The sequence below is a fragment of the Pempheris klunzingeri genome, chromosome 4 (assembly GCF_042242105.1).
Source record: "Pempheris klunzingeri isolate RE-2024b chromosome 4, fPemKlu1.hap1, whole genome shotgun sequence".
Lineage (NCBI taxonomy): Eukaryota > Metazoa > Chordata > Actinopteri > Acropomatiformes > Pempheridae > Pempheris > Pempheris klunzingeri.
The window spans coordinates 12,056,562-12,068,582 of NC_092015.1; the positions used below are offsets into that span (position 1 = coordinate 12,056,562).

The 12,021-nt window shown below is 40.6% G+C and overlaps 1 protein-coding gene across 2 annotated transcripts; it reads right to left on the bottom strand.

Annotated features, from left to right (window-relative positions):
* Positions 1 to 784: 784 nt before the first annotated feature.
* gemin7 (gem (nuclear organelle) associated protein 7) lies at positions 785 to 2,943 on the bottom strand. 2 transcript variants are annotated; one of them, XM_070829618.1, is made up of 2 exons: positions 2,877 to 2,943; positions 785 to 1,839 (listed from the first exon to the last, which is right to left on the bottom strand). In XM_070829618.1, the coding sequence occupies exon 2, from the start codon at positions 1,816 to 1,818 to the stop codon at positions 1,432 to 1,434; it is 387 nt and encodes a 128-aa protein (XP_070685719.1). In that variant the 5' UTR covers positions 1,819 to 1,839; positions 2,877 to 2,943; the 3' UTR covers positions 785 to 1,431. The 2 variants fall into 2 exon arrangements, with proteins under 2 accessions (XP_070685719.1, XP_070685718.1); XM_070829617.1 differs by having other exon boundaries at positions 2,873 to 2,939.
* Positions 2,944 to 12,021: the final 9,078 nt, after the last annotated feature.

Genomic DNA, 12,021 nt, shown 5'->3' on the forward strand with positions numbered 1-12,021 from the left:
TATTTAGTGTTAATACATGCTAAATAGGGGGACGTAAAGTGTCACCCAGCTGACTATATGCACAACAAGAGCTTCATTCACCTTTTAAGAAACACATTGTGAATTTCTTTCTCTATGGAATAATCTGCATAATCATAATTTAATCATTTAGGCTGTAAAACACAATATAACTGGGAAAAAAGTCAATTCAATTTCCTACAGTCCAAGGTTTTACCAACTATTTCAATGAGATTAAATTTGCTAAAATGGACGAGAAGCAGCAAATTCTCAGATTTGCAAACTTAAATCAAATATTTGCCCGTGCTTGAAAAGTGACTAAACGATTAATCAGTTATCAAAATAGTAGCATAATGTTCCATCAACTGACTTATCAATTAACCGCTGCAGCTGTAACTTTGAACCTGAGTGAGTTTGATGAAACAGACATAACGCTGTTGAAGTACTCCATCAGAGTTAAGGACAACTGTCTCCAAGAAGTGCACAGAGGAAAACTGGTAAACACCATTTGCTGTGGAAGTTAACTCCTGTTCTTTTTTTCATGTTTTTGAAATGAATATGAAATATGACAGTTTAAATGGGTGTGATGATGGGGGGGGGTTTCACACATCAATTATATATTAACATAATTATTCTTAAGAGGCATCCTTTTTTGTTTTATCAGAGATAAATCATTTCAGGTGGTATAATTTGCAAAAAACAAGTATATTTGTAACAAAGCCTTGGTCGTTTTTCCAAACAGAATACGAAATAGACATTCAAATACAAATGCTGTCAATTCAAAAGAACTGTTAAAGTGCAATGTTTCTGTTCCCTCAGTTAATAAAGAACCCTGATCGTCAGTACAGTGAAAAGCCCTTTTTACAGCTCATAAAAGGACGATGGCAGTGCTGATAGACTACAGAAAGTCTCATGTTGTAGAGCAGAAACTGAAAATCTTTGATTTCCTGGTCTTAAAGGCTGTGTTAACATTGGGTGTTATAATTGTCTGAACTAATAAGACTGTTCTAAACACGTTCTTGAGGGTAAACATATTCTGAAAGCACGAGCAGTCATCAGCAAAATATCACCATATTACCAATACTTTGCTCAAAATTAATCTGATATTTGATTCTCCATCATCTGCTCCAACCTCAAGTGCAAACATTAACAAGCTCACACATCAGGTTTTGGCATCTCTTGTGAAACAAAGGCGTATGACTCCCCCTTCTGCTGAAAAAGGGGCACTGCTTGTCAGGGCTGGATATTAAATGCAGTCCAACACGGCAATCTGATCAGCTCAGCAATGCAGTCAGGCTTTAAAACAGCAATGTACAGCCATGCTGTTTAGTTTACTTTTTTACAGAGTATGAAAATAGAAGTCACTAGCAACAACAAATGACATTCCCACGTGCCGCTTATCCCAAATAAACAGTTTGAAATCACCTCAGTAGTTCATACATCAAAAGTGAATGAAATCACATCCTGACACCTGATCAGTGCCTCTTTTTGCACCCCGATGGGAGTGTGCAGGTCCGACACCTGAAAGTTCAGCACGTCGATGTCAGACGCTCCAAACGTGGCCTCCACCTTCACCTTTTCATACATGTGAAACTGCACCTTCTTGTTGGTCACGGAGAGGAGGCATCGGAGGAAACTCTCTCTCAGTGCAGATCGTGCGTGCTGCTCTTTCTGCAGCTGCTCAGTGTCAGTCTCTGATCCAGCCGAGGTGGGAATGGAGGTACGACAGAGGGCGATGAAGCGGGGCGATTTGGGGTCAAATCCGCGGCTGTTGGGGTCGGGTCCTCTTGGCAAGCGGAGCACAGACACCGGCGTTGCCATGTTGAGTTTTTCTGTTAATACCTATTAAAGGAAAAACAAAAATCATTAACACTAGCTAGACAATATCATGAGGAAAAACTACTACATGCCGTTAGATCTGTTTATCTATGGACTTTTTAGTCAAAACGTCGAGTGTTTCCTAATGAAGATGTAATGGTGAAGCATCATAATTGCACATAATAAATTGTCTTTTGGGGAGCATCTGTTCCACTTTTTCTCTCGAGATCGTTTCCGTTTCTGCATCTTGTCTCATGTTGGGGTGAGCATACACTACGTCAAAGCACTCAAAATAGATAAACATTTAATCAGTCGGTTGACAGAAAAGTGATTTACAACCCAGTTGATACATTGTCGAGTAAAAAATGCAAATGAGTTATTGTCCAGCTTCTTACATGTAAGGTTTTACTGTTTCCTGTGTTTTATATGAATAGAGTAATGTAGAGTTTTTAGCCGTTATGCAGACAAAATAAGTAATTCAAAGATGTCACTTTGGGAACGTGTGATGGACGTTTTTCACTTTTTTCTTCTTCTTAGACTCTAAAAACCAGCCTTTAATCATGCAGCCCCAGAAAATAAAACGTCCAACAGCATCAGAAAACATTGATAACTCAGATTTAACGTTAATGCAAATGTGTATTTGTTGATAACATTTCATGATTGCGTTTTATCCCTGTAATACGATCTTGGTGTAAGACATAAGCCATAGTAAGCTTCCCGTAGCTACATGTTATTAATGAAATTATCAGGAATAAATTAGCTTGAGCTGCTGTTTCAAGAGGTGGGAACAGCTGACCTGCGATGTGACATAACCAATATCAAATGTATCTGCCTACAAAGCTTCAGGAAGAGTCGTCCTACAAAGCAAACACATATTTCACTTTATATCACTTCATGTTTAAAGTTGATTGTTAGCAACTTGGTGCGAGCGCGATGCTGCCGCTCAGATAAAAGCTGGTAAAAATGACAAAGACTTGACACAACAGAAGCTAATTTAGTAAGTAAAAGATGCACTAGTGTTTCACCAAACCCCACTGTTGTTTACTTGTGCACTTACTCACTGTTTCCTCCTGTTTTTAGCAGCTACAGACGAAGGGAAGTTCAACCACACATGTCTGTAGCATGGACGCTGCGGCTTCTTCTTCGTTGGGTTTATTGGCGCTCACAGGCTCGTTGGCGCCGCCCGGTGGACTGGAGGGTGAAAACTGCAGGATGGCAGTTAAAAAAAACAGTTTCACGCCACTTTCTTACTTACTCACTTCTTCTTACTCACTTGTTTTTTACTCCACTACAGTTATCTGATAGCTTCAGTCAGATAAAATGGGATTTTTGTTCCATAAAGAACTTATACTATGTAAAGTTTTGTTAAAAATGTAACTATCCAACGAGCAAAGCTGAAACAATTAGTCGATTAGGCTGTCAACTGCTAATTAGATAATGTAATATAACAAATGTGATGTAATAATAAATAATGTGTCATATTTCATGTAAAACATTAAATTCGCACAGCTTCACAAATATGAGAATTTACTGCTTTTCTTTTTAATTATTTGTTTAATTGTGGGGCAGCATGGTGGTGCTGTGGTTAGCACTGTTGCCTCACAGCAAGAAGGTCTGGGGTTCAAATCGCGGTTTGAACCTGGGGTCTTTCTGTGTGGAGTTTGCATGTTCTCCCCATGCTAGTGTGGGTTCTCTCCGGGTACTCCAGCTTCCTCCCACAATTCAAAGACATGCACATTAGGTTAATTGGTAAGTGAGTGAGTGAGAGAGTGAATGGTTGTCTGTATGTGGCCCTGCAATTAGCTGGCGACCAGTCCAGGGTGTACCCCGCCTCTTGCCTGAAGTCAGCTGAGATAGGCTCCAGCTCCCCCCGCAAACTGATAAGCAGTATAGAAAATGGATGAATGGATGATTAACTGTCTATCACTTGTTTGCTGTCCTGCTCCTGGAGGCACTCACACTAAATACAAACCATAAACATACCTTATACCTTAAAATAGTCACAGACACACTATTTATTCCTGCTTGAGTTTGTTGACTTTGTTTGATAAAAACTATAGTGCCCAGCGGTTATATCACCCCGCATTATTCTTGTAACCGTGGGGTGTTAAGATGTTGTTTGGCTACGTGGTTTGCCTTATCTGTCATGGAGGGGTGACACTGATGTAAGGAGGATGGTGAATTTACAGAGGAAGCAGATGGTTTGGCTGTTTTGATCTTTTTGGCTTTCTCTCCCGGGAATGTTTTCAGTCTGTCATTTTTTAATCACATTCCTCCCATTCAAACTGAAGCTTCAGCTGCTGTAGGGAGGCTAAAACATTTTCATAACTGTTCATGTTTGACATCACAAGTTCACTGAAAACCAGAGTGAAGCATCAAGGGGCTGTCTGAACTAGCTTGTATATTTCACTTAAGCGAGTCCATGTTTTGTCCTCACATTCACCTCATCCCCAAATACTTGTGAAATGACAACATGGGTGGATCCATGTTGATTTTGCGGCTGGCTGAGATGCGTCATTTCTCCAAAGCCATACGGACACCAACACATTTTTACTTTCTGCTAGCCAGACTGCCTATATTAAAACCGGGCAACTCGGTTTGTGGAGCAGGCCTGGCATCAGTTTGTCGGTTTGCTCTGTTCTGAATTATCTCTATCATCTCTGCCTGTTTTTGCTCATCTGTCTGCATATTCCAGTTTTTGTGTTAGTTACCCTCACTCACTGCCTAACTGCTACAATGATTTTACCACGCTAACAGCATGGTGGCAATTTCAAGACTGAAATATTTTGGTTGCATTGATTGAAATGCAATCTGGTACAGACATTCATGATCCTCAGAGGATGAATCCTTATGACTTTGCTGATCCTCTGACTTTTCCTTTTCATCCACAATGTAACTTTGGGGAGAAAAGAATCGTGTTCTCACATGTTGCGCTCAACACCACACCAATAAATATTGGTGCATTGTACCATTTCTGGAGTAATTAAAAATAATAATCATACTGATTAAAGATAGCTAATTTAACTGATTCTGACTCATAAAAAAACATATCAATGTGGTATTATGATTAATAATCAAATCACTATAAAATATCAAATAACTATAACCAAATTACCATATTGATTTCTAGCTGAAGGATTTCAGAGTTCTTCACAGGGTAGAGGTTGGCAGTATTCACTAAAACATTAATTAAAACATTTATTAAAACATAAAAGTCAAACATACAAACTAAGTGTGACTAGCTAACAACAATAGTGTGTGTGTGTGTGTGTGTGTGTGTGTGTGTGTGTACATAGGCAAAGGAATGTAGCATGGAGGGCTACAAAAGTTGGGAGAACCAATTGGTGACTCCCTATAAAATGGCCACCAGATCATTCACTGTGTGGGTCAGAGGCAGACAAATGGATGATTAGTTGCATGCAAGAGCCTGCATCTGTGTGAGCAAACTAACTTCAGCTTAACTTTATGGCTGCACAGTAAACTACAACACATCACAATAATCTAACCATTGCCTGGCCTTGTATACAGTTATCCATCCATCCATCCATCCATCCATTATCCATCCATCCATCCATCGTCTATACCGCTTATCCGTCAGGGTCACAGGGGAGCTGGAGCCAATCCTAGCTGACTTTGGGTGAGAGGCGGGGTACACCCTGGACTGGTCACCACTCAATCACAGAGCCTATATACAGTTATTCTATGCAATATATGAAATATTCTATATGCTATATGAAACTTGGTACAGGCTGTTATGACCCAGATATTGGGGGATATTTTTCTGTTGTGTTTCCTCCCTACCTGAGGGTGGTGCTGCCCTGCTTGTCCGGTATCTGACTTGCAGGTGGTGCCTCCGGATTGGCTGAGGACCTGATGGCGTCCATCTTAAGAGGGGCACCTGTTGAGACCATCCCCCACTCCTTTTTCCTTCTCAGCTCTCAATTAGACCCTGCCGAATCAACTCTTGAGTTGATGTCTGATGTGCACTTCAAGTAGTAAAAAGTGGTTGTAGGTGTAGTATCTGATATGTTATGTGTATCTGCTATGTTGTAAGTGTGTGTTCTCTCTGTGTGGATGTCTAGGTAAGAGGCCAGAGTAGGTATGGAATGTATAAAAGATAAGGCTATGGTGTTGTAGAGTGACTCCCTAAGAGAGTCATTTTCTATGCATCCCTCCATATTTGGGCACCCCTTTGGGTTCTGGTACTGAGGGGAACCATAGGATGAGGTCAGCCTTTTTACAGGTATAAAAGATGGTGAAAAGAGGAGCTCGGGGAAGACGTTAATTTGGCTAGGGGATACTCTGTCTGTATGAGACATATAATTGAGTTATGTCTTTCCAGGCAACCATGGAGCCTGTTGGACAACTAATCTTTTTGTAATAAATCTATTTTTATGCAACAAGTCGTTGTTAGCGGATGTTTTCCTTTCATCATCTGTACATCATAGGTATCAGAGAAGACACAACAAATTTGGCGTTGTCGGCAGGTTTCCAGATGTGGCTCCTGTTGTCTACAGACTTCAGTAGACAGTAGAACTCTTGCTCCGTATTGACGTCAGGTGAGCGCTGGTTTGTTCGTTGAAGCTGTTGTGTTGCTGCTGGATGGCTGCACTGTAAACTTATTTGCATGGACATGTCATGATGTGTTGATGTTGGGAGTGATGCTCCGTCTAAATTGGGGTTTATTGTGTCATTAAAAGACACAAAAAGGGGAACTAATATAAAGTTAAAGAAATAAAAAAAGTTGAAGTTAAAGAAGTAAAGAGAAATGAAAGAGTTTAAGTGTAGAATAGCAGATACACATAACATATCAGATACTACATAGGTGTGAGAGGCCTCTTTCCTTTTGATTCCTTTTCCCCCTTGTTTTTCTGTTAGGCAGATAGGTAAGAGGCCTGTATTTTCTTTTCTTTTCTTCGGTTAGGTAATTTTGTTGATGTATTTAATAAGATGTTTTGTTTGTTTTGGCTGGATCTCACCCTGAAGCTACTCACTAAAAACCACTCTGTTTGGACTGCATCTGTTGTGGCATGGGTCATAAGATAAGATAAGTCTTTGTTTATCCCACAGTGGGGAAATTCACGTCAGCAGCAGTTCACACATACACTAGGTAAAAGTATAAATATATAAAAATATAAAAAATAGGATATAAAAAAAAAGGAAAAACAGTACAGTATATACAAAAAAAGTGTAATTATATGGGGAGTGAGAGAAAAAAAAGAAAGGCTATTGCACATAACAATATAGAAAATATATTTGAAATATTGCACTTGTTTTTTTCTTTATGTTGGTCTACTGGGAGCAGCAGCAGACTTGGTTGTACAGTCTGACAGCAGCAGGGAGGAAGGACCTGCGATGCCTCTCTTTGATGCTCTCATCCTTGGGAGCAGGGAAAGAGGGAAGTCCTCTTCCTTGTGTTGCTCCCAGGTTTCCCCTCAGCCAGGTGTAACACAGGCCACACTGAGGCTGGGGCTGGAAGAAGAAGTTTCTGGCCTGTGAATGGGCCATCAGGGGCCCATGTGAGACAAGGTGCAAGACATGAGCTGCTCTGCAGCAGAGCCAAAGGTGAAACAGAGCTGGACCCTCAGAGGTTTACTGACCTGAGGTTGTAGGTTCACGTGTCACACATTGACCAATGATGGTTGTAAATCTGGTTCCAGGGGTGCATTTAGCGCGTGTGTGTGAAAGCAAAGAACTCAAAGGACGGTCCATTGTTCAAAAGACAAAGAAACATGTAGTCCTCACCATTCTGATGGGCCCAATACACACAATGTGAGAAAGTACTGCGAGTCCAAATTAGCCAAAGAATTTGTGATGAAACTCCTTCACACTGAAATATAAGACACTTGAATATTAAAGAGCTGAATGTTGCTCGTGACAGTTGCTACTGATGGATAGTGAGCTTGAGTGGGAGGAACTAGAGCAGCATCAGTAAACATGAGTAACTAAATCTCAGCCTATCCTATTTCAAACAGTTGGCTGTTAGGTTGGTTATTTACAGACAACACTAAGCCTAATTCTACCTGGTTATTCAGTTGAATATGTATGGATGTCCAGAAAAGCAATGTCTGGCCACCATGTTGGGTCATTGATCTGATCATTTATCAGAGTAGTCGATGGCAAACTCTCAGCTTCAGGCAAGGTAGCAAGATAATTATTGGATGTGTCTAGAAAGAAAGAAGAAAACTTGTAATGTAATGTTTTGATGCTGTAACCAGGCCACACATCAAATTGCACTGAAATCTACAGAATCTTCCCTTTTCCATCTGCCAAAGAGGCACGGCTATGTTGCTCTGCAAAGTTATTTTACAAAAATGACATGTGGTCTGACGTGCGTATGTGCCGGTCTAACCAATGCACCAGTTTGTGTATTTGTGACATCAGTTTTGTTCCCACAGTTTGGGGGGAAAGTATATTCAGTGCTTTCATTGTGCAAAAATAAACACTACAATATTTTGATAGTAAATACAAAACCTATTCTATCTTGCCAAGTCCATCAAATACAAATTACACATAACAATATTTATACAATTTAGTAAAGGCCTAATTTGTACAAACCTAATAATACTAACCTTTAAAAGTTATAGTTGTAAAGTTTCAAAGTGTTTTACATGGTTGAACTTGGATTCAAACACTTAATGACTGCAATGAGGCAAATAAAATCAGACAATAGTACAAAATTAAAATGAGGTCTAAGTCAATCGAGACAAACGGGGGAGAGCCAGTTAAGATTGTGTCATGTCTCGTCGTGTGTGTTAAGTTGTCTATGTTCACTTGTGTCTAGTCTTGTCGCCCACTTCCTGTTTTTATTTTGAAACCCAAACTCTCCTCTCATTTCAGGCAATTGACTTCCTGCCCTTGTGTGTTTCCCACCTGTGTGAACGTCTGCCCCGCACTGATTGGTTCCACCTGTTCCCCATTACCTCATGTATAAATAGTCTGCGTCTCCCTTTGTCTTGTGCCAGATCGTCTTGTCATGTCTCAGTGTTGAAAGCTTCTGTATTCAAGTTAAGTCTTTTGTTTCCATGTTCCATGCTGTAAGTATTGTTTGTCTTTGTTAAGTAAAGAGTGTCACCTGTCCGAAAGTCTCAGTGGTCGTGCATTTGAGTCCATCCTGTTTCTGAACCTAGTCTAATAGATTGGCTGTTGCTTTATGGTCTGAATGGGAGAACAGCCAATCATATAACTGTTTCTGCTGTTTGTCTTGATTGAAACGTATTGAAGAAAAAGATTTGATGAATTTTTGACTTCTCCTTCCACCTTATAATAAAGGATACTGTATCAGAGCCTTTAAGTCTGACTCCCACAACAATTCCACACTGAGTCACTGAGAGTCCAGATTGAGGTTTACCAAGATGGATGCACTGAAACAGGATTTATCCACCACTACACACCAAGCCACTAAAAGTCGACCAAAAGTGCACCATGAAGGTCACACTTCAAAGGGATGATTTCCAATGGATGAATCTGCAGTTTCCAGTTCATACAACATGTTTAAATAAGTGATCAACTCATGACTCCCATTAACAAAATTGTCTAAAATCAAAAATAGATTAAAAAGATCGAACCATGTACCCTGGTAATCAACCTACGGCTTGATTTCCAAACCAAATGGCAAGATGTTGTGATGAGTGTTTAATCTCACTGGTACTATTTCTTCTGCAGGTTAGGCTTAATGTGGCTGCCTGTCCTCGACTCTTTGTTGACAGGTTCTGCTCTTTAAGGTAATGTGGCATGTATAGATGACAGGTGAGTGTTCCCTTCCTGATACTGTCTGTTTGTATGTGATCAGTTGTTATTGATTCTTTTCTTGGTCTTTACTGCTTTTTCCCCACTTGTGATAGTGAGGAGTATGTCATCATTGATGTCTATTTAACACTTTGATCCAGAGTATGATATTGTGGTGAGTACTGGCTGGTACTGTAAACACTGAAAATTGTACTCTGATCACATTATTGATTGGACAGGTAACAGTATATGACTGTAAACATCCCTTCATTACATAACATAAATGTATACGTTTCCAATGCTGCATCTGAATTTATACATTTACCCACATTTATTGTTAGGTTTGTGTTCCATGCCTTCTCATCTGCTGTGATGCATATTTCAGTCAGTTTTAATGAACTGCAGCATAGATGGTACATTGTGTTAGCTGAGATAAAAGTGCCATTGTGACTTTTTCCACACTGCTTATTAATGGAACCAAGCCAACAGGAATTCCAGTGACCATCAATGCTGCGGACATCACCAGTGAAACGTCAAGACTGAGCAAGCCATACACTGCCATCCATTTAAGATAAGATAACATAAGATGCACCTTTATTTATCCCCCAAGGGGGAAATTCTTCTTGCACAACACCTACATCAGAATTGAAGAAAAGGAGATAAAAAATTGAAAAGTAAAAATAAATATAAGTATAATGCAAATGTACATGTATGTAATATAGTGCAATATGCAATCTAAAAGAAATATACAAAGTGTCCACAGGAAGTCCAAATGTACCATATGTATATGCAAAATGGCAAAGCTATTGGTGGTTTAATGAACCATGATAAAGTCTCTGTGGTCAGGAGGTGCTGGGTGCTGCGGTGTTGTGCAGGCTGATGGTATGAAGGAGCCCCCCAGTCGCTTGGAGGCGCTTGGTTGGAGGAGTCTGTGGCTGAACGTGCTCCTGAGTTTCCTCAGCTCGGCATGGAGGGGATGAGAGGAATTGTCCATGATCGCCTTCAGCTTTCCTCTCATCCTCTTCTCCGTCACTGCCTCCACACTGTCCAGTTCCATCCCCACCACAGAGCTGGCCTTCCTGACAAGCTTGTTCAGTTTGTTAGTGCCACAGCTCCCGATGCCACCCCCCAGCACACAGCGGCAAAGAAGATGACACTGGCCACTACAGACTGGTAGAACATCTGTAGCAGCCTGGTGTTCACGTCGAAGGACCTGAGCCTCCTCAGAAAGAACAGCCTGCTCTGTCCCCTCCTGTAGAGGGCATCAATGTTGTCCGACCAGTCCAGTTTGTTATTTAGTTTCACCCCGAGAAAATTGTAAGTGTCCACCATCTCCACCCCCTCCCCATTCATCACCACCAGGGTGTGGGGCCTCCTTCTGCGCTGGAAATCCACCACCAGCTCCACGGTTTTTCCTATGTTGAGCTGTAGGTGGTTCCTGTTGCTCCATCCGACAAAGTTCTCAATCAGGTCTCGGTGCTCCTCGTCCCTGTTGTCAGTGATGGAGCCAACGATGGAGGAGTCATCTGAGAATTTAAAGTGATAGCTCATTTTTAATAGAAGGCATCTGACTGACAAGGAACACAGGGGTGGCTGTGGCTCATCCATTATTCGGAAGATTGGTTCACTTGATCGGCTTGATCCCTAGCTCCTCTAAGTCAGCATGTTGAAGTGTCCTTGAGCTACTAAACCTTGAGATACTAAATTCCAACTTGCTCCTGAAGCATAGCTTCAGTGTATACATGTGTGGGAAAGAGTAGTCTCCTCCAAATTAGATTCCTCCTGTATGAATGATGTGTGAATGGGTGAATGAGGATGTGATGTAGAAGCACTTTTAGTTGTCAAAGTGACTAGAAGGGCGCTATACAAATACAGACCATTTACTTAAATCTGATTTTAATGCAAAAAATTCTGAACACCCAATTAAAATGCATCTAAATCTGCCCAGTTTTAGATCTGATGCAACCAAAGCCAAAAACCAAAAAAGATTTACAAGTATCATCATGTTTGTGCACTGTAAAACATCACAGCCCTTTTTAGTTATGTCAATTTACATTTTCTCTTTAACTCAAAGTGCTCTGATAAGTTTTAGATTTTGAACTTAGCTATTCTAGTTTTTGTAGGTTAAATTTACATTTATTCATTGTCTTGACTAATTGAACATTTTGTCAAATTGACTGAACTTGCTTTATCAAGTTATCAGTTGAAAAAACAAAGGGGAGGATTCTGTTAATGATCCTGAGGCATCACCTTCATATTGTGGCATCGGCAGGGCAGCGCCGCAAGGACTTATGGGCAGGGTTAATGTGTTTTGGGGAGAACCACAAGTTAGGTGGCCATTGGGTTCAATAACATGATGTGATTTGTTCTGTTAAGTATGTTCAATAATAAATGATTTTCTGAAGCAATACTTGTTGTGATTGCCTAAGAGGTCAGCAACTTCTGCTGTCTGTGACCCAGACGGTTGCTGCAATATGA

Coding starts and splice junctions, on each gene's coding strand:
- gemin7 (XM_070829618.1), bottom strand. CDS start 1,818: ATGGCAACGCCGGTGTCTGTGCTCCGCTTGCCAAGAGGACCCGACCCC.